General features: G+C 40.3%; 1 protein-coding gene across 3 annotated transcripts in view; it reads left to right on the top strand.

The window, feature by feature from the left end:
* LOC126388280 (seizure protein 6 homolog) overlaps positions 1–23,153 on the top strand; it is a 116,945-nt gene that overhangs the window by 70,374 nt on the left and 23,418 nt on the right. For all 3 annotated transcript variants that reach the window (XM_050041307.1, XM_050041308.1, XM_050041306.1), the window contains exons 4-5: positions 8,802–8,994; positions 22,551–22,736. In XM_050041307.1, the coding sequence (XP_049897264.1) occupies positions 8,802–8,994; positions 22,551–22,736 (379 nt within the window). The remainder of the gene's footprint in view (positions 1–8,801; positions 8,995–22,550; positions 22,737–23,153) is intronic.

Consider the following 23,153-nt stretch of genomic DNA (forward strand, 5'->3'; position numbering starts at 1 on the left):
TTAGAATACAGTGAATCTTGTAATGCTCCCTCTTTGCCTCCGATATACTAACAGTGGCATTTTAACAAGGTATTGCACATGTTTTGGCCATTCTGTGACTCCCCAGCAGCACAAACGGCACAACACGTATAGCAGACATGTCACAGAGAAACTGAGCCTGACTGAGTAATGGAGGCCGAGACGGGCTCGCTGCCTTTAATCAACTTGAGATGAGGCAGAGGGAAGCCTTCATCATGTTGTGCCTTGGGGGAGTAAGGCAGGACATAAAGAAGGCCAGTTTGATCTTGATGAGCTTTTTAGGGTGCCAGGGCTTTTCTGAGATGAGTTTTCATGGGGCCTAGTCATCCCGAGAGGAATGCTTTCAGGTGACACTAATTGCTCCTCCACCCAGCTAGCTGTCATAAAGGGAGAAAACTCTGTCTGGCAGAAAACTGTGTTCTCTCCAACTCTTTCAGTGTCACATTGAGGCTGGGAGAGTAAAGATGCATGCGAGAAAAAAAATATGAAGAGTAATTAGCAATGCATGAATTTAAATCTATGCAAAAAACGCACACTGCAGCAAATAAACGGAGATGTCAAGGCCCAAGAGGCACCTTAAAGAGTGAGGCTGATTTATCTGAGTCTCATCTCATGAACGTGCCTCAAATGCTGAGGACCTGAAAGGTCCTGTGTAGAGGATTTAGTGGCTTCTAGTCGGGAGAACTACGGTGGCCAAAGTGAAAACGGCGTTCTGGGCTATAGAAACATCATGGTGGACTCTGTGGGAGAGGACATGCTCTGTATACAAGTCTGTGTATCGGATAGCGAAAGAATAACCCGCCCTACTCTCCCTGTGATTTGCTAGTACTTGTTGCCTTTGTTGGTCGGATTGGTTGGGTTTGGGCAAGAGGAGATTGGTTAGAGTAGGGGTAAGAATGGTAGGGTACGCCAATCAGAGGCAGACTAAGGACCTTCGCTCTCCTAGTAATCGCAAATTCGCACTCAAGATGTAGATATCTGACTCATTTTAAGGTAATAAAAACACATTTTGTCAAGTCAAGTTTAAAGTCATCAAAGACTTGCAACTCAGTTTGGATTTTACCACCAATTACTTGGTGACTTGAAACTTTTGACTTGAAAATACCTTGCCCCAAGCACAAGATTAAAACAAATTTATTAAAACAAATTTATTTATTTATTATGTTGCTTTATTTCCTGAATCAACTAATATGATCTCAATTCATTCCCAGTGAGACAACACGTAATTCCCAGATGATCCACTTTGTGTGAACCAATCTGACAACTTCCAATCAAGTTGCAGGGGAGAACCATGAACTGGCATTACGCTACTGAGGGCTAGTTGACAAAAATGATGCCAAAGATAACGGTGTGGTTTTTTTTTGTTTGTTTGTTTTTTGAGGAGCGCATTATGGCTTACTTTGGACTTTAAACACCAATTTTAGGACTTGGGACTTGACCCTGGACGTGTTAGTCTTGACTTGTGACTTGCAAAACAATGACTTAGTCCCACCGCTGGTTTCAGGTGATTATAAACTAATGAAAACATAGTTATGAATGTTTAATACCATTTCTGTCAATACATATCCCTTAATCCTACACACTGGACCTTTAATATCTGCTGTCCTATAAGCCTCTGAAAGGGAATCATATTTGAGAGGATGATCAATATGTGGTGGCATTTGGTGATCTCAGGAGCATAAATGTTACATAAAAATAAGACATAAGTAACAATGAGCAAGTTGGTATTGTATTCAGTCACTGGCTCAAGCACATTCTCATTAACATTCAGCTTTCTCTGATTGGTAGGAATCCATTGTTTTAGACAGCAAACAGGAAATGGCCTCAGCTGTTTTAAATAGAGGTGAATGTTCAATTAAGATAACATTTCCCAAATAATGAGCACTGGATGGATTCTTTTTTATATGAATTTATCAGGAGATACACAAAAACACCAACTGGATGTGGTGTACCAAGATTATTCAAGTGCGAGCCTGAGATACGGGCGATGAGGTAGGTACACTACCAGTGTGCTCCGCTGCATCAGCCATAGTAATGATGACACTGCAGCTGGTGAGTCCAATGGCTGTTGATTTATTGCCCCCAGCAGCAGGGTCATTTAATTTCCATGTATAGTGGGATCATTTTGATTACATACTGCTCATTTCTGCATCAGCAATGGCTCCTGTGAGTCACTGTAAATGTTCATTGCAGAGCACCACCAGATGTTTTCAACAGTAAATTATCAGTGAGAGCCAGCCTCTGCGGACAGTTAACTCACACTGTGTGCTTACGGATAAATTAATAAATTAGTGAATAAAGATTACATGCCATGTATATAAAGGCTAATTTGTTTGACAGATTGTTTATTTCAAAGCACCAGGAGGAATATTTTTTTCTCTCCCAAACTGCATCTTTACTAGTTTTTCCCCCTTTTTAAGAAGACAGTAACTCTCTAATTGCATGATACAGATTTTTTTTTTTTTGTAGTTTATCTCTTATGATGCGGACTGTCAGATACCAGCAGTGACTCAATAGTAACAGATTAAAAGCCATGCCAGCCTGCTTTCTGTTCGGATGTGATAAGATGAATCTTCACCTCTGCTCACTGTTGACTCACATAGTTTAACACTGCAGCACCCTGGAAGCTCCCTGTTCTACAGAGATCATGGTAAACACAGAAAGATCAAGGTATTTACTCACTGCAAATATTTTTATCCTCTGAAACCTTTATTTTGGAGATTTTCCCACTATCTTTTGTATTCCGAGTGCAGTTGTGGCCTGTCAATTGTATTGTAGCCTTGCAGGGTGGTCTGTTCATTATAGTGGTTTGATTGAAAAGACAGTGGCCAGGGGAGAGAGATGACCCTCTCTCCTCTAGTCTCCTCATTTTGATTGGGCTCAGGAAATATTTTACTGGAACAGTTGGAGGGGAAAAAAGAAACGCTTGAACTGAAAGAGCACCTACTCAGAGGACAGTCTTTCAGTACATTCCTTGCATTGTTTAGAGCTTTCCTTTAATAACCTGGAGTAAAAAAAAGCACTAAACAGGCATTCTTTCTTCTCTCAACACAATTCTCAAAATGGAACAGCACAATGTTTAGATGGCATCCTCTGATAATGTTGTGGTTGGTGCAGAAGTGTGCTTGGTCAGCCAAATCCCTTCTCCCACAAATGTGTCTGCTGAGGCAGAGATTCCAGCTAGGAGTTACAATAAGCCTGCTCTCATTACAGCCCAGAGGAACATGCATGCATGTGTCCATATGTGCACGCACACACACATGCATGAACATGTATGTGTGTGTGTGTGTGTGTGTGTGTGTGAGAGACAGTGAGAAAGAAGTCCCTCTGGACATTTGGCTTCAGCACTGGTGAAGATAAGGTACAGTAGTGTGATGTCTCCTGACATGGCCAATGATTCATAATTGAGGCAGGACAGCTGTTGCCGGCTGCAGTGACAGGTCCCAGGGGTGGATGACAGATGATAGGGCCCTCTGGGGCCAAACTATCTATCAGTCTAACTGCTCACTGTCCACTATCTGCTCACCTGTCCTTCATGAGCCCCCCTGGTATATGTAAACCAAGTGGTCACAGACCAACAATCTGTTTGACCTCACTGGATATGATTATAAGCTGTTGTAATATCAGAGTGCAGGACCATACATCAGATAGACACAGTACCATAAACACCTGTGCAATGGGATGTTTACTAAACAATAAACACTGGTGTAAATATTTTCTTTTTGCTGTGATTTGTATTCAGATGAATATCAGTGTAAATATATGATGATGAGTATTGATAATTAAAGCCAATCCTGATTTTTTTTAAAATAAAAATCTTAATTCCATCACTGACAGAAATAGTGCAACTTTGTTTTAAAAAAAACAAAATAGGAAAACTGTCTCATCTCGATTGATTAAATATATAATAAATAATAAACTTCAAGCTCTTCATGGAAAAGAAAAAAGAAAGGACCAAAATGCTTTACAGAGAAACTTTTAAACAGGATTGAATTATTAAAATGAAAATAAGTAAGCACTGTAACAGACAAAAAAGCAATTATTTGGTCATATTAATACTAAAGAGGACTCAAACACAGCCTGATGAAACATATTAAGTATTCACTGTCTTTGTTATAATAGAAAAAAGTAATGATGTTGATGATGTATAATGTCTGATCTCAGTGGGTGTTCCAGTGTTTGGGGGCTTTATCTGCAAAGGGCGGGTCACCCAGTGTTACTAACTGAGACCTAGGAATAAACAGAATCACATCCATCGATCTAAGGTGACACCAAGGCATGTAGGGAATCAGTGAATCAGTGACACACACACACACACACACACTAACACAAGAGTGAAGGCTTAGATTTCGTTTCAACATTAGGGTATTCTAAATATTTAGGGGGGCGTGTCCCCTTCTTTCCACCCCTTTATACCTGAGTAATATGTTCTTATCTTTTGGTGCTGGTTATAATTCGAGCATCAATGTTGTGCACCAATCTCAGTCAGTGGAAGAAGCTCAGGCAGATACCAACATAAAGTCAAGGCGGTCAAATATTAAAGCATGCACAGATTTATGTCAGCAGGAGACAGTTATTTTGTTTAGTTGAAAAAACAAAAACAAAAAAAACAAAGAAACATGAATGGACAAATTTAACACCATGATTTCTAGTAGTCTGCCTCATACTGTTTGAAGGCGGCCTAGCTCGGCATTAAAATGGCTGGTAGAAATTGTTAGTCCAATCAGTATTTATTGCTTTAAAGTTGATCGCAATTACTGTAAATTTCATGAAATGTTGGGACATCTAGCATTTTACATCATTAAGTCAGGCAAAAAAAATTGATACTAGATTTGGATTGGGATGAGGGGAGGGTGAATTGAACAGGGATAAGAAGCTTTCCACCAGTTCCACTGAGGGCTTTAGCAAGAAGGACATTCGATTTCTAGCCTGATTTTTTTTGGAGAGATGCTTGACTGAAATATTTATGAACCGTGGTGGAATATCAGCCATCTCTCATTGACTCGCCAGCTTTACATAATGGTGGAGACAACAGAAACACATCACAGAATAATAATTTGAGAATGAATTTCAAAGATGGAGAAAGATATTAAAGCTCTTTTTTCTCTTTTTTCTTTTTCTTTTCTTTTTTTTAATATATCTGAATTCCAAATAAATACAATTTGACTTGGAAAAAATATATTCAACCTTGCTTCAGTGTGCCAAAATGTAGAATGACATACTTTTCCCTGTAATTTCTTGAAAATCTTTCGAGTTCAAGCTCTATTATACGAGACTGCAATGCAAGCAATCAATCACAATCAATTATGGATGTAATTTTAGAGCTGAGTCTCCATGGTTGCCTAAATTTGTTAGACAATCAAGTTATACGCAGTGTTAGTAAAATTGCAATTCCACGTTGTGTGCACTTTCATCTCAGTCTTAGAATATACGAGTATGAATGTTAAATTGAAGGAGAATTACTCTGCTGTACTGTGGGGTGAATTATGAAGTTATAAGATGAGCAGCAAGTAGCTGAAGTAACCTGATTTGCAAAACATCCAAGTCCTCCATATTAACTCAGAGACAAAAAGGGAGAAGTGGGGGAAAAAAGAACTGTGCCTAAGGCTTTGTCATTGCCGTTGCCCTTGAGAAACAGAGAAACAGGGATTCTACAATCACGTGGCGTTCCTTTATTACTCACTGTGACACTGTTGTTTAAGGACCCTGCAACAACTTAACTACCTTAGATACAAGGTCGAGATGCACAGTTTTTGCATTTAAAAACCAGAGGTGATTTTTATCACACACACACAGCATGAGAATATCTGCTGTTTGACTATTTTGATCTGCTGTTTGCTCTCTGTGTTTTCAGTTAGTCTGAAAACCCCCAGAGTGGTCCAGTGTTTAATTCTGGTTGTGATAAAAATCAAATCAATCAAAGTGGCTGACCTCATGGATCATTCAGGGAGAAGTCACCTCTAAGCTCACTCTCAGTGTCCATTAGCTTCTCTGCGCTCATTGTCAGCTCCCCTTCGACTGAGTGACAGTTAGTCAACCTGGCCAAATTCATTTCGCCGCCGCCACCGTTGTGCGATGTGCTCATCCTGCCCACTGTCTCAGCTTTTCCAGGCTGCTGCACTAACACTCCTGCACACATATATTACCTCAGGGACATTGGCCCATGGAAGGCGACCCTTTTTCTGCCTGACAGCATACCTGAGACCTGAGCCCACTACCTATGACAGCATTAGCTTTCAGAACATGTTTTGAATTTCACTAAGAGCTTGAACTAGATGTGGTTGGATTAGCTTTGATGGTGCACTTGTCATCCAAGACATGAAGCTGGGTCCGTTTTTGGATGTGGTTGCAAGATGGTGTCAAATAATCAGATGCGTTGAGCTCTGAGCAATGATATTTTGTATTTATATTTTCATCTTCTGATTTTTTATTAGCAGAGGCCAGTGCACAACACATTTAGCTATTGGTTTAGCAATTATTTGATCTATCTGGCTAATCTTTAATTGTTTTTCTTTGTTTGCCTTTTTTGAGGTTTAGTTGTCTTTAACATATTAATCAGAATATGATTAATATAATAAGTTTTTTTTTTGTTGCACCAAAAAGTTGAATAAAAAACACCCCCTACCAAAAGAATAGATGTTTAACATATTAGTGCCCCATGAATGACATGACATACTTAGGCATGCACTGTTGATATGTTGTCCTACGATAAAAAAAAATGCACCAAAATTTGGACATATCTCACATAATGATGAGCCAGTAATTCGTGCATAACCCATGTATTCTGGGAGGCTGCGATCACGTGACTGTGACAGGAGTAAAGAAGGAAGGAACCCTGAGTGATCCAGTTAAAAGGCCAGTTGGTGTGGTGGATGGGTCACAAAACACAGGACTTTCTCCCCGAGACTTACCCCAGGAAACTGGTGCTTGGAACCGTGTGAACTTTGAGTCATTTTAAGAAATGTCCTCACCATGTTTCCCTTCTACATTGGCCACAGTAACTTTACTTGCCTTGACCTAACTTCCATAATCATATGTTTAATATGTAACTTGTTAAGGATGTTAACGTCATTCATGGGGCGCTAATTGGTATGTCCTTTAAATTGCCACCCAACGGATTTCATTAAATCCTTAATGTACAGTTTTGTAATTAACATAAAGCTTGGTTTAAGGCAAGTCAAGTTACTGTGGTTAGATTTAGGAAAAGAAACATGATGAGGACGTTCTTTAAAATGACTCAGAGTTCACTCAAAGTTCACACGGTTCCAATCATTGGTCTCCTGGGTAAGTCCCGAGGGAAAAGTCCTGTGTTTTGTGACCCATGCACCACCCCAGCCTGCTTTCTAACTGAACCGCTCAGGGCTGCTTCCCTCTTTACTCTTGCTAACGCATTGGTCTCGTGAGCACAGCCTTCCACAACACGTGTCTTATGCATAAATTACTGGCTAATCATTACGTGGGATATGTATGAATTTTGGTGCATTACTTTTTGAAGGATAACATATGAACAGTAAATGAAAGCCTGGTAGGTTGGGTTTAAGAAAGGAAACATGGTGACGACTTACTGTAAAATAACTGTAAGTTCACTTGATTTCACACAGTTCTGGACACTGATCTCCTAAAGGGAAGTCCTGTTTGACACATCCATCACCCCAGCCTGCCTCCTTAAATGAACTTTTGGTCTTTGCACTACTTTCTTCTGTACTCCCGTCAGCACATTGTTTACGTGTTTGCAGCTTTTCCAATTATGTAGGATATACAAAAATCACTGGCTCATGATTACATGGGATGTAAACATATTGTGGTGCATTACTTTTCATAGGGATATGTAAAACAGTGCATGAGAACAACTTGAACATTATTTGGGACTGCAATGCAAACACAAGTGAAAACTTTTTCCCTTCTCCATGCATTTAGAAGTAGGTGAAGTCAGAAATCCCTATTCAACAAACACAAGTGAAGGTGAAAGCATATTTATTTTTGTCATCCAGAATAATAACCAAGACCTGCTGTTGAATTAACATGCCTCTTTTATAGTTCTATTGGGAATGAATCAGATGTTGCTCCAAAATGTGTCAGTGCTCCATTATCCAGACAGTTTAACTACGTGCAATCCTCCCGAGGTTCCTTCACCAGATTTAGCTGCAGATGCTGTTCAAACCTGTTGAAGACATAAAGCACTGCTGTCAGAGTGGCTTACAGGCACAAGGCGAACACAGAAAGAGGATGAGTCAATCACGAAACAAACCGTCAGTGGAATGACCCAGACAGATTCTACAATTACCAAAGAACATTCCGGGAACAGGTTAACAAAGAAATGACTAAACCAAACATATCCCTGTGCAACTGTGTTGGTAGACAAGTGAGCAAAGGAACACAGCAGGTGACCCATTTTTCAGAGCAACGTCATTAGACGAAACTTGGCTTTAAATGGAAACACAACAGTGGGGGGTGCTGAATTAAGATCCCATCTGGTGTGAACTGAGACCTCATAAGTCAACAGTTAGTCACCAGGTTTGTGTTCATTGCAGTGGGATTTTTAATGTTCAGTTTTGGAGCTAAAAGTCTGTGAATTTTGGTCTTTTTAAAGAGTGTATAGAAATAAATGTCCTCATTCTAACAGTGCTATAAATACAATGCACCCTTACCTTTGTGCAGTGTGTTACTCTACAAAGACCCTTTGCAAAGGGTAAGTCAGTCAGTGAGCCATTTGCTTGCATGACATCATACGTGAGGCACAGAGGTGCAGCGATAAAGGTGTAACCATACGTCCCTTTTTTTAGGTGCTAAATGTGAGTGTGCTGGAGGGAGAGCAGGTGACAGTGGAGGATACGGGCGGCCGTGAACCCTACATCCTTGCCAATGAGTCAGTCTTGATGAGGGGCCTTGTACTACGCAGCTGGAGCAACCAGATCTCCATCCGATTTCGTAGTGACCAACAGCACAACTCTGGATTCCTTCTGCTGCATTATCAAGGTGAGCCGGTACCATCAGTCCCACAACTGCTCAGTGGATTCAGTCACTGTATTATTTCTCTACAATTGTTGGCCATTATTGATTAAGCTAGCACAACGGTAGTAGTATCTTGAAACTCTAGACATTCTAGGGCATCCATTGTTAACAACCATATTGGCATATCTTGTAGGGAAAGGGGCTAAGTAATGCTCCAGAGTTAGACTAAATCTTGGCAAGGGAAAAAATGGCCATTTTCAAAAGGGTCCCTTGAACTCTCACCTCAAGGTATCTGAATGAAAATGGGTTGTGTGGGTACCCCCTAGTCTGTGCTAAACTTGAGAGGGTTTGTTCCCAGTAAATGTTTTGTTCCTTACAATCAATTTACTCAAACTAAAGCTGTATATTTAATGAAAAGGACAACCAGCCTATTTGAAGAACAATGAATCACCTAACACATGTATTTACAGATAAATAACTTATTACAACAGGATTGTTGTGGAACTCAAAATGGTAACTGTACCAGTATTAGTCAATGCAAATTAAATAATTAGTAATATTAACTGTGAAATAAAACAGCCTGCAATTGCTTAACACTCCATATTGACATAGATTTGAACTTGACTATATAATTAATAATAATAATTGAATTCCTGAGATTCAATTATGGCTTTTGGTTTCATCGTGCCACACCCAAATTTTCATTGGCCTCATCTTGTCAAACCACTGTATACCAGCCAGTAGTAGAAAAGGCGGCATAATCTGGGTTATGACACATCTTTAATTTACAGAAATGTAAGAGGGTTCCTCTGCTTCGCTTATTATCATGTTGCAGCTATAATCCAACAAGATACAGAGGAAAGAATTGTGTTTGCAGAAATGTACTCTTATGCTGATTTTATATTAGAAAGAGAAGTAACAAGATCTATTTTCATGTAAAATAGGCTTGTTGTAATGTGCAGTTCAAAAAAAGGGAATCATATATCTGGCAATGTCTACAGGCTTTTTCCATGCATATCAGTCAGAAGTCCACTGCAGGAAGGGAGATAGTTTGCCACTGGAATTAATACACTGAATAGTTTTGTGAGCACCGAATTCCATTGGCCTTTGCAAAGATTAAAACTATACTGAATTATTAAATGTGATCAAATAGTAACCACAAGAGAAGAGTGCATGCCAGCAGCAAAATCTGTCAGCATAGATTGTTGCTGTATGTTGTCGGTGAATATGATGGCCCATAAATTCCCCCCTCTCTCGTGGTTGTTTTGTGCGTGACATTGATCTTCCATGTCCGCAACAATGTCTGTTTATCTTAGCAATCACACAAAGTGGCCGGCAATTACATGCCCCATCGATTTGAGCTGATGGTGGAAGCTGGTGGACAAAGCATTCATTCCACCACATTACTGTGGCACTTTCATCAGCTCGAAAATGAAAGCGACCATCAAAACAGTGCCGCTGACGTGAGATAAATCAGCCCGTCGCTGTTGGATGTGTGAATATTGCTGTGTGGTCAGGCTGAATGATGACAGCGAGGGGTCAGTACAGATCATACAGGGTGATGCATAGATGGGGACAGATGGTGACAAATGGTTGAAATATATTACACTGTCAGTAGGCGTACTTTTCTCCTTCATTTCCCTTCTTTGCATTTCAGTAGATCGTATTCAGCATAATTTTATGTGAAATGTGTTTCCAGGTTTATTGATGAATATAGATGGATGCCCTGTGCTTTTCCTTAACTCTTTGGTATGCTTAAAAAAGATCTCTTAATCTATCAATGTATTTCACATTCACTGTGAAATAAACCCAATGGCTGCACTGCACTGTGCACCTGATGTTGAGAGAGGTCTGCAGGCAGACTCAGTGGGGACACTACACTGGGCGCTGCCGCCCATCATATTTTTAATTGAACTGCTGGCTGCTGCTTATTTTGTGACCCGTGCTGCATTTGCTCACACCGCTTCATAAGGAACATGAATAATCAAGTGGTTCCTTATGATCCATGCAGACATCATATCCTGAATAAGATCAAAACTGAGATAAGGCTCATAACCAAGATATTGTGAATGTGTGTGTGCAGATGCGCCCTCCCTATCAGTCATGCATCAGTTAGAGGAAATATATAACGATAAATGCTGTAATGTTCCACACCCTGAAATTAAAGTGAAACTAAGGATGTCCTGAGACTACTTCAGGTTTATGATGATGTGTTTCCCCATGCTCACTCCCTTATAACACAGCTTTCTGAAAAGGTGAACCACAAAGCCAAAAAGAAAAAACAACACAAACATCTAATCACATTTAAATTGCTGTGCTGAATTTAATTCTGGTGTATTGTTTAAGAATTGAAAATAATCTTGGATGATCCATGAGTGAAAGTCAGACACTTAGTACATTTACATGACATTATAGAAAATCAATTCATTGTGTTAGTCTGACTAAAATAGTACTAAGTCAAATTTCTCAACACCCACATAATGTGATCGGGAGTCGAATTACTCCTGCATGTATACAGTCAGTTGGACCCAAACTGGCTCCAGTTTCCAGTGTCTGCCCTAGGCTTTGACCTGGAAGTTGAAAGCATTGAATGTGTAACAGAAGAAGAGGCCGGTAAGAACATGGTGAAATCTACATCCAGAGCCATGTATTTTTCCGAAGGACGCAATATAGAGCTGTAAAGCTGTCCAACATGGTACCACTTTGCCGATAGCTCGCTGTAGCTGACTTGTTTGTCAGTTGTTTGGTCTGTGACGAAATAGGGCAACTGGAAAAAAGGTCCAATACTAAGAGGCTGAAAGGGGGCATCTCGCCACTATCGTAGTGGAGTCGGACATACTTAAGTCAATAAATCGATGCCGCTCCCGTGGTTGTACACTGGGATGAGGACAGTAGTCCAATTAAATGGCCTAGCTGAGCTATAACCGTAGCGTGACTTAACTGTGCACGTTAATGTACTGCTGGTAATATCTACACCTTAGCACAGAACCAGAAGCCCTTTTTAGATAGGAATTGTGCAAATTTGCAGGAAAGCCCAATCAGTCTTTTTTCAGCATTGGCAGTATAAAAACAGAATCGGGGAGTGCAGCAAAATGCCACCTGCCTACTTTTGTTTATACAGAATGCGCTTTTTTCGGGGCAATGAGGGGCGTGAGCAAGTAACAAAACGTGTAGCTCAGCGTGTGATGTAAACAGTGACATGAGAGGGAAGCCGCGGCTGGTCTGTCCTTCGGCGATTCTCTCATAAGTTGGCCCGTTCTTCACCGTCCCCGTCATCTGACGGTTAATGGCCTCTTTGTTTGCAAGGACGAGGAGGGTGCGCACCTCGGATCAACTCGCCAATCTGGCTCTGTGTGTCTAAACGCTCACAGCTTGACGGCAAAACGGCCCAACATTCGCAGAAAATCTGGCAGTGTAAAAGGGGCTAGAGACTGTCATTTTGTTTTTGTTGTCATGGTGGAGTCAAAGCCACCTCCTCACAGATACTCAAAAACCAAGATAGGGATAGAAACATAAACAGATATGGATATCCAGGTTTCTAATTAAATCTCATCCCTTCTTGTCATATTTTGACACCTCGGCAGAAGCATTTGTCATCATTACAGTGATGCCAGGGGCAACCTTTTACAGAAGGTGTCAACTCACATGACTAAGAAGGGGTCAGCGGTTAGGTTTAGGCAACAAAACTATTTTATTAGGGGCAGGAAAATCATGTGAGTCGACTCACATGACTCCCAACTGACAAAATAATTAAACATTGACTTTTAGTTTCACACAGGACACAAACACTGGTATCCTGGGTCACAGTCCTGTGCTTGTTGGACTTATCCACCTATGCAGACATTTTCTAATGACGGGGATGGCTTTACATTGTAGATTGTTAATAGCCTGGTGCATCTCATTCACATGCTAAAGGGTGACCCAGATACTAATGTCGTTATAGTGATGCTGGGGACACTGCCCAAGTGGTGTAATTTGACACCCTGTTAGGGAGACCAGGCTGTGTTTTATTATGTTCTATATCATATTCCGAATATGATTAGACAATAGTGTGCAGGTAGACCTACCAGCTGACAATTGACCATGTGCTGGTGAGTGGAGCAAAGCAGTAAAAAGAGAAATCAGACTTGAATATTGTTACATTATTTGGCTATAAAAGATTCAGTCTTCTCAGAAGTGCCTTGGGCTGTCTGGCCTAGGGCATCAAACTGGCCAGAAACAGGCCTGGGTTGCTCAGTGTCTATCTTCATTCTCAGTACTTTGAATTACTGTGTTTCCAGATAACTTATTTGATATAAAGAGGGCTTTATCTTAACATGGACTCAACACAGCACCTCCAAATAATTTTACAGATCCCATTGTGTCTGATGCTACTAGATATTTCTGGCTACTTTATGATATAAATTTTTATAACCCTGTAAAACCCTTGCTTAATTGTTACCAGCAATAGTGGCATATAATAACCCTGCAGTCAGGTGTGGAGTTAGTTGTCCACCAAACAGCCTATTTGGTTTTGAAGCTGACGCGACAAATTTAGTTACACTAATGAGAAAAAATGCAGTGAGCAGATTTCTGAAAGAAGACCAGACATATTGGAGACACCAAAGATATTTCAATTTGTGTTGTCCTCCTTGGTAAGCAGAGTATCACCTTGTCCTTTATAATGGGCTGAGAGAAATGTGATTGGACAAGCGTGGAGAAGGAGACAGAACTGTGGAGAGATGGATCTCAGCTCAGGGTAATTAATATCTGCTACAGCGTTGGCTCTGCCTGCGATGGCAGACTGATGGATGCCTCTATAAGATCAGCGGTGAGCCTGACACTGGGAACATGATTATAAGTGTGTTTTACTGCTTATATGTATTGTGTGGGTAGTGGGAGTGTGGTATAGGAGAGAAGCATACTACTTTCTTCATACTTATCTTTTCCTCAATACACACACATATACGCCTATCCTCATCAAAATACAACATCTGTTGTGCATTCAGCAGTGATGTCCAGATACAGCTACAACTGCACGCACACGCTTAACATGAACAAGCGTAAAACACAAATTACATGTAATGCATCCTGAGTGTAAATAACCCTATATGTGCATAATTGGTATTCTTTGCTGCACACACTACAGTGCTAACATTTTCGTTAATGACACAAATATTCCTGGTTCTATGCAGCAATGTATATTTATGCAATGTAAATGAACATTTGCATACTTACTGCACTGAAGCAAGACAATAGAAACGGTGATTGTAGTCATGCCTCTTTTGTTGAGATTTAGGATAGTGTTCTAAGCTCTTCGTTGGCAAGATTGGAGAGATGATGTATGTACGAACAAAAGTGTAAAAAAGTTCTTGAGAAAAATAAATGGGGAACAGTGGAAGAGATTACGGACAGGCGAGACTGAACAGTTTTCAGTTCAAAGTCTTGTGTCCCAGTCCGGGGGAAAAGACTATAGCCCCTTTTACACTGCCTGTTCAATGCAGGAATATTGCGTCATTATGCAGCATCACTGTACTTTATGTAAGGTACAATCGCTAGGAACTTGTCATAGCACCAAAATGGCGTCTATTAACAGGACATACTGCAGGACAGGACTGGTGGGCAGGACAGGTGTGATGTTTTGATGATGTTTTATGTGTGCAAGCCACCACGAGAGATTTAAAAAGTAGCTGTTAGCAGTTAGCTGCTAACTCAAAGAAGAAGAACAGCAGCCATAAATGTTTGCAACTTTGGAAATTAATGAGATTCAGAAGCTCTTGAGATCAGCTGCCATATAACAGAGATGGTAAATGATTGGTATTGAGATGTTTTGCCATTGTTATTACGCTACTGCTGACATGTGTTTTATTTTGCACTCGTTGCCGCCGCTGTTGTGTTATATGTAATGCCCGTCACACCTCTTTTGATTCTGCGATGCCAGGATGCTGCTGTCATTTGGTTCTGTGTAAAAATGCAAAAGATGCATAAAGAAGGGACTTTGTAACGGCCCTATAGTGTGATCTCTGTGTAAAAAGGGCTTATGATGAGCCCTTGAACCTGTATATGTATGTACTAATTTGTAAAACAAGTTACTGACCCTCATTGTATGGTAAATTGTTGAAATAAATTGTACTGTTTTTGTGTATTTTTTAAATAACATTATTAATCATTGCTAATGGCATACATGGTAATTCATTATAGCAAGGGCTACTTACTTAAAAAAGGCAAATGTGTTCAGGATACAGTTTAAGTGTATAGTTATACTGATTTATTAATACCATAGAGTTTCCTCCAATGCAGTTATTACCTTTTAGAAAACTGCATCTGGACCTCTGGACCACTGGTGAATCAAAATCCCCCCACTATTCTGATTTGCATTTGTATAGTTCAAATCATTCACATTTACATGTGAAAGCCTCCCCTGGACTTGGGGCTGGGGGGTCAACTGCTAAGATTCTCAGGATTGGAAATCTGCCAGAAATTAAAACTCCAAATCAATTCCTGGCAGTTCCTGCCAGTGTTCTGTGTTGCCCACAAATTCCCGTTAACAGCTGCTAACCTGAACTCCCACGACAATTTACAGTGCCGCTTACTGACTGACTTTTCATGCACTGTCATTGTGATACAATGCATGCACGCATGTTGAGAAAGGGTTAGCACCTGATCAGCAAACTAAATACAGAACAGGAAAATGACATCAATTATTCCAAAAGCAGAAAGAAGGGTTAATTACAGTGCTGACAGGCAAAATAGGTCTTTGGCAAAAAGCAGATTTCTACGAGTAAAAGCTATACTATCAATTATTTTCAAAGAGGGTCAAGGAATGCTGTCATTTATTTAAAAATGAAAATCATTTATATGCATGAGCATTGTGGGTACTAATCATGTGTTACACTGCACATGGAGATGTGGACAACCCAAGGCTAATTGTGCTATGACCAGTTCTTTCTTTTATGAAATGATGGCCATCAAATCTGACCTCCTAACCTCTATGGGTGAGCATGACTTGTCACTTCAGGATTTTGTGGAGTGTACTGAGCATAATCAATGAGATTGCAAATGGCAGTGATGCATTACAGGAAATATTGATTGGCTGTAACTAATAAGCTGGGTTGACAAGTGAGATGGCCAGAGGACCTCTGCCACTGGCAGAGATCCACCATTTGCTACAACTTCTCAGTAGCATTGATGAGATGCCGCCTCTAGTCCAAAGTTATTTCTCTTTAATAGCCTTTATTGAGTAAATGACCATTAAAATCGAGTTTTTAACCCAACCGCATAAATATCAATAGACCATATCATGGCAGAACTATGGTGTGGCTTTCTACAACTGAATCACTTTCCCAGAGACAACAATATTGATCTTTCTGTAAAAGGTAATGCTTTGGTGCACAGCCAGAACACGAGGCTTGGATACAGTGAGAGTCACACTTTCCTACAAGTCACCTACTAACTGCAGGACTGCAATCATCTCCAACAGAACAACCACTGAATAGAGATGAGTATTCATCAGCAAAAGATTTTCTCTCCTTGGAAACACATTTTGCTCTCAAAATGTTGATGAAACACATTGTGGATAACACTCCAAATACACTGTCGTGAAATATAATAATAACAGTCGACACTAGATTCATTATTTGTGTTCTGTTTTCTGCCCCCCTATTTCATTATCTCCTGCCCTCACTTTGCCAAGTTTGATCTCATTCCGGCTCCCTACCTGAAGGGATTCAGGCAACACGTGAAATACAACAGAGCAGCCGTTTATTAGGCCTAAATGGAAATTCATTTTATTTGTTTGTCCAAATACGGCGGATAACTTAGTTTTACTGGCTTCCTCACCTCATCTCATTGTGCCCGAGTCAACAATAGTTGTCCATTATTTGTTGAGGAGTGGCATTGTCAATTTGGCACATGAAAACTGTGCATACAGCAGAATAAGGCTCATTAATGAGAGGAGTGTGTGAGTGAATGCAGGAGTCGCACCAAGTGTTTACTTTCTTTAAACGATTTCTGAAAGTTGAACAACTTTTGACTGGGGCTGAGGGAACTGTAACTAATTATTGGATCCAAAATACAGATTTGGGGTTCCATATTTGTTGACAAAAAAAATTTGAATTTCAGATAGGTGAGAAAGGGCAAGAAGCAATATAAACAGAAACACTTTATATTCACAAAGCCAGGACAAAACCATCGCTGTTGCACTGATAAGAGAGAGAAAAAGACAGGAAGCACGACAGGAAATGTTCCCTTTTGAACTCTTGTGAATGAGTACGGAGAAATGACAAAAATAAAGTGAAAAAAACCAAAAACATTTAGCCTGTGTTCAGATGCCTGGTGATTATATATTGGTTATGACAAGCTACACATAAAAAAACAGCTTTCTAACTTCAAACTGTGCCATTTAAATCTCAAAGGCTTTTATCTATTTTTTCCCTTACTTATTTTTTTATGGACACCTATTTTAAAACGATATTAAACAAAGTAGCAATACATGTCAGCTATAAAGTGTTGTTTGTGCGACATTATAGCATTTATGTCAGTAATATCTCCTTGTTTTGACCTTTGATGCCCCCCTTCATCTAAATAGTGTGATTTTGAAAGAAACAGAAACGCAGTGGGATGATGCATCATTTTCACACTTTGTCTTTACTCTTGGACACCTTATCTATCTGACAGTAAATTATATTTGACAGTAACAAGATGAGTGTTTAAGACATGTTTTATACTTTGAGAAAGTGTCGACTTATCACCATTTAAAAAAGGAATTTATCAGAGTGGTCATAACCACGGTCTTGTTTTGTTAAGATCGGTTCTCCATGATTCACAAAGCATATACCAGTGGACAATGCAACTTCCTGTCTGTAGTGGACACCTTTTTTTCATTTGGGCTCAATCCCAGTACACCCCCTACCACTTAGCGCTTACCTATCTGTTTTGTGTCTTCACACAGGGGTAGGGTGTCCCGATTCTTGTTGGGGAGGAGGGGTAGGGTGAAGGGTTAGGGCTAACAAAGGTTTTTCAGTGGCACACTTTAGACTTAGTGTTGAGAAAAATCATCTGCAAGATGGCTGCACACGAGCCGGACTGGGACTGGCCTGACCTGACCCATCGCATTCAGGCTGGCTCGGGCTGTGATTTCTCAATATTTCCCCCAGGCTTCAATCAGGTCATGTGGGATCCAGATCTTGGTCTTTTCATTTTATTAGTAAAATTTTCTTTTATGTAGATGTTATAGTCTGTCTAATCTCATGAATAATGTATGGTCCGTGTCGCCATCAACCCATTCTGCCTCTCATTATTGAGGAGAAATGTGATACAATCTCTATTTAATATGCACAGCATCTGACAGTTTTGGTCCTGTGCTTGATGTTTGGTAGGAGAGGGTGCATCTTGGACATTGTGTCACCAATGTCTGTAACGCACTGAAAAGACTTTAGTTGTCTTTAGCTTGTAACCACACCTCTAATATTGGTGCAGGGTAGCAGCATGGGTTGCTAACGTTAGCCCACAGAACACCGCTAGGGGCCTGGTAATGAGGTAGGGTTCTTTTTAATTTAATGACTTGTTTAATTGATTGATAGTGTAAAACTTCCGGTGTGAACAAATCGTGAACGCGCATGCTTTTTTATCTCCATCAGATAAATTGCTAATATCATTGTGACTGTACCATTATTGCCACAGTTGAGTCCGCAAATGCCACTGACGACTACTCAGGATGTATCAGGGTCCTTAAGGGTTTTACCATTTAAAAAGGAAGATTTTAACCACTACCCCTTGTAACTCTGTTCTGAAGGGCAACGGGGCACTGGAAAACGAGGGGTGGGAGTAAAACTAAGACATGGGATTGGGCCGCGATCTAAAATGCTAGTCATGCTGTGAAACAGGGTTCACCTGAATATTACCAATGTGACTCTTCCCTTTCCCCGACAAGGAAACAATAACTAAAGACATATCTGTTTCCTGTGGCCCTACAGTACTATCAGCTAATCTTCCTGGCTGTCTGCACTGTGGATCTATTATTTGTAATGGCAAAACAATCAGACTTTATGGCCCAGCACCACATCTACTGGAATGGAGGCCGCGCGTAATTTAATACTTCGGGAATTGGCTCCACAATTTTTGCCTCCGGCTCTCCCGCTGCATGCTCAATAGGGATGTAAATGCTGCTATGATAATGGCAATAACTAGGTTCATTGGAGCTGGTGATAAACTATGAATTGAATGGATGACCCAGGGGCAACGTACCTCGTCCCTGTGGCTCACTGATTTAGTGCAAAAGAAAGGCCTGTTTCATTACGGTAGAAACCACGGCTTGCGTGAAAGAAAAAGTAGTCAGTAGATTAAAACATAGTGGATGGGGGCAGTTTTACAAGCCTTTATGGCCATTATGCATTTAGGGCTGTTTTCCCTCGAGTTCAGGTTCAAAGATTGATAGAATAACATTTTTGAATATCCAATTTAGCTTCAAGGTAATACTAGAAACATCACTAAAGTGTTGTTTTTCATCCACAATGAAGCCTGAATGAAAGCACTTCAAATCCAGCCCGCTGCAGAGTGTCTGAAGAATCTTTTTTGTGCTGTTTAGCCTCCACTTGCCCTGCATCTCCTCAGACCTCAGTGGCCAAATATATATTAAAGTATTCATGTGTGTTTCTATCAAGTGTCAGCTGTCTCTTTTTTACATGTGGCTGTTGCTCCGGCTCTAAACGGGTGATGTTGTTTATCTGTTTTATCGTTGATCCTGTGTCAGATCTTTAAATGGTTGGTGATTACTTTATCAGGACAATTTAGATTGGGTCAGGGAAGTTTTAAACCACTGTACCAAAAAAGTCCTGTGATGTTTCATTTGATAAAAATCAAGCAAAAAAATAAAATAAAATAGAAACATGTCGCACTTGAGCACATTTCTAAAGACAGGCTCACACCAAACAACCGTTCAACTATGCAGCTGAAAATTGCTGTAGTCCATGTCTTAATTCTGTAAACAACAAATAACTTTAATCATATTAACGTAAGTGGATTAAGGTGTTTACACTACATAGCCCATGCCTGATTATTATCATAATTGCTTTTAAGACTCCAAGTACAATTTCAGCGCAGACAGGTCTTTCACTCTGCCCTTTCGCTTGTTGTTTTCTCTCTCTATTAGCGCTTATTAAGGCTTTGCATTCACTCCATTAAGCTGAAACATGACGTGCAACTTGCAAAAGTTTGAGTAAAGTTGCAGCTTTTAAAAGCTTTCTGTAATTTTCCCCGGCCCACAATCACACTGTGATCGTAACACAAGCCATAGCGGGGTCCAATTATGTTGCTTGTTTTGTTGTTCACACATTTCCAGAAGTTTAAAAGTTTTAGTCTGGTCATTAAAGTGCCTACACTAATGAGGTAGAACAGTGCAGCTGTTAGACAGGAAGAGAAGGCTGTTTAATAGCTTCCATTACAGACTTGGTTAGCTCACTCCATTATCCATGTGAACTCCATCCCATCCTACACCATTTATTCAAAAACAAGGACAGGACAACAATGCAAAGCAAGTCCAGGAACATTGATCTTACCCTGCTGGAATCACGACTCTTTGACAACCACTACAGAGGCAATTCCTCTTCCAGCTATCGCATTACAGGCGCATGATGTTCGACTGATCAGCAGCATTTCCATTTGTCAAAGTGTTTGCAGTGGCTCTACAGCGCACCACACAGTGATGTTAATTACTGTAGTGCTGCGAACATGTCTCTGTACATTTGCATACTGCATGAACTGGTAAACTGCAATAAATTAAGAGCTGGGGTTGTTTATAAACAAAGTTGAAGGTTGGTTATAGCATCTAATTGCGTGTGTGTGTGTGTGTATGTGTGGAGAAAGAGAGAGAGAGAAGCGGGAATGGAAAAAATAATTTGTTTTTTCACCATTTATATCTAAATGTGTTCGGGTGCTCACTGATGGTTTGGAGGAGAGACAACATGGTCAACAATGTAACAAAACAGCAGGGGTTATACACAATGCAGGACACAGAGGATTATGTTGTGGAGCCAGTTAACATTGTTGGCTGCTTGTTTTGGCGAGAATTGGACTTTTGTTCCGAATGAAACATGAGCATGAAATTATGCATCTAAAAACTTTCAGTGTCTACACTGAAAATCTCCCTCAGGTCACTGGACGCTGGCAAATTATTTAAAATTGTGATAAAAGTCAGACCAAGCGGGTCTCTTGATAAAGTGTTTCATCATCCGGATATACATGCAGTTATTAGCACTTTCATTACAGAGCTGAAAATGAGCAGATATAATTGGATATGATTAAATTGCATTATAGCAATAACATGCTCATTTTCTAAACCATCACTACTCTGTGACCTCTTCCACATAGCAGCTTACACACTGGACAGACCACAGCAACAGTCACACATTGAATACTTTACTGGCATTACATTGGCAGAACGAAATAAGCACATTTATCCTCTTTCGAAATAAGTCACTGAATATTCAACAGGGTCTCAGAGAAATAATGAAATGAACAAAAAATCTTGACAAAAAATCATGTGGTGGTGGGCACAAAAAGTGTTCAAATTACATGCTGGCAAGATAAAAATTATGTCAATGCAAAGTCAATGAGGATCTTTTGTTGTGTGGACACATGAACTAAGTATAAAGACTGAGCGGGAGGGATGGTGGTGGATGGGCCGAACAAACATAGACTTTCAGCCAATGCTCATTACGAATCGCATACAAATTCTTTTTTTTTTTTTTTTTGCTTTCAGTACGTAATGCAGCTGCCCTTTCAAAGTACGTACTGTTGCATGGAGTATGCATACATTTGGAACATAGTACTTTGTCATGACATTGCGCATTGAACTTTATCCATCCCAGTCCATAGTGCAAAATTTTAAGTCAGAAGGAAAAGTATGCGATTTGGAAAAATTCCATTGGCCAAGCTTGACAGAGAAGGGGGTCAACCCGGAGAGCTCTGCTGTTGTTACTTTGCAATGTAGGTAGTTTTAACTGCATACGTTGTTTGTGATTGACTAATTTCGGCCACTGGGGCCTCTGTCAGCTGTAACGATCTGTTATCTGTTTGCTGCTTAGTCAATGTGATGTATCTTCCACTGTGCAAAGGATTGTGGGTCCGATACCAGAAAAGCATGCTGGCTTGCATACTGCAAAATAGGACCGTATACAGTAAAAAATCCTGGTATTTTTGGCATACTGAATCTAATGTACTAATAATTTCTTTCCCTAAATGTGACTGAACTTTAAGCGTTTCACAACGTTAATGGCGTGTTTGAAACTGGGACCATTGGGGTTACCTCTAACCTGCCGGGTAGAGTCTGCGCTTCATATACGCTTTAAGTCGTTTGTGCTGGCCTCAGTGGCTGTTTGCTGCATGTCATCCCCCTTCTCTCTCCCACCTTTCCTGTCAATCTATGGTTGTCCTATCATTGAAGGCAAAAACAGCAAATACATTGTAAAGAGGTTGCGTTGATTATATTTCTGTGAGACTCAGTTCAAGGATTTTTATGCCTGGTCAGTGTGAAAAGAAATACTCACATTATATTTAATTAAACTTTCTCCCATTCTCTCCATCTCTGACTCTTTCCTCTCCAGCCTTTGTGCTGAGCTGTGCATTCCCCAAAGAGCCTGCTGGCGGAGAAGTTTCAGTGACGCACCTCCACGCCGGCGGAGAAGCCTACTTCCGCTGTTTCACCGGCTACAAGTTGCAAGGCCCAAAAATGCTCACCTGTCGCAATGCAACCACGCCTTACTGGAGTGGAAAGGAGCCCCGATGTGTGGGTAAGGCCAACTGGTTCTTTGCCAGACACGTGTTTGCTCATTAACAGTAGAAGCAGTTCAGGGCAGAGAGGTACTGCGGACTCCTCACTGAACTGCAACAACAAAACAGCTCAAAAATGTAATTATACAAAACTAAATCTGTAGAACTGTAGGTGCTTCTACCTTCAGGTTAATTGGGATGCTAGCCAACCTTTTGTTTGAGATTTAATTTGTACCCAATTACCTTCTGGTTTTTAACACTGACTGGAGGGCAGACTTCTAAAGCGAACTTGCAATTGTAATTAAATTTGTTCAAATGTTTTCCGAGAAACTTTGTTAAATCAGTTTTGTTAAAACGTGACATAAGTTTTTACAATTAAAATGTGCAAATTAAACAAAACTTAAATATCGCAGGTGTACTGTAAGCCCTTTTCAGCT

Source organism: Epinephelus moara, chromosome 3 (genome assembly GCF_006386435.1).
Source record: "Epinephelus moara isolate mb chromosome 3, YSFRI_EMoa_1.0, whole genome shotgun sequence".
Lineage (NCBI taxonomy): Eukaryota > Metazoa > Chordata > Actinopteri > Perciformes > Serranidae > Epinephelus > Epinephelus moara.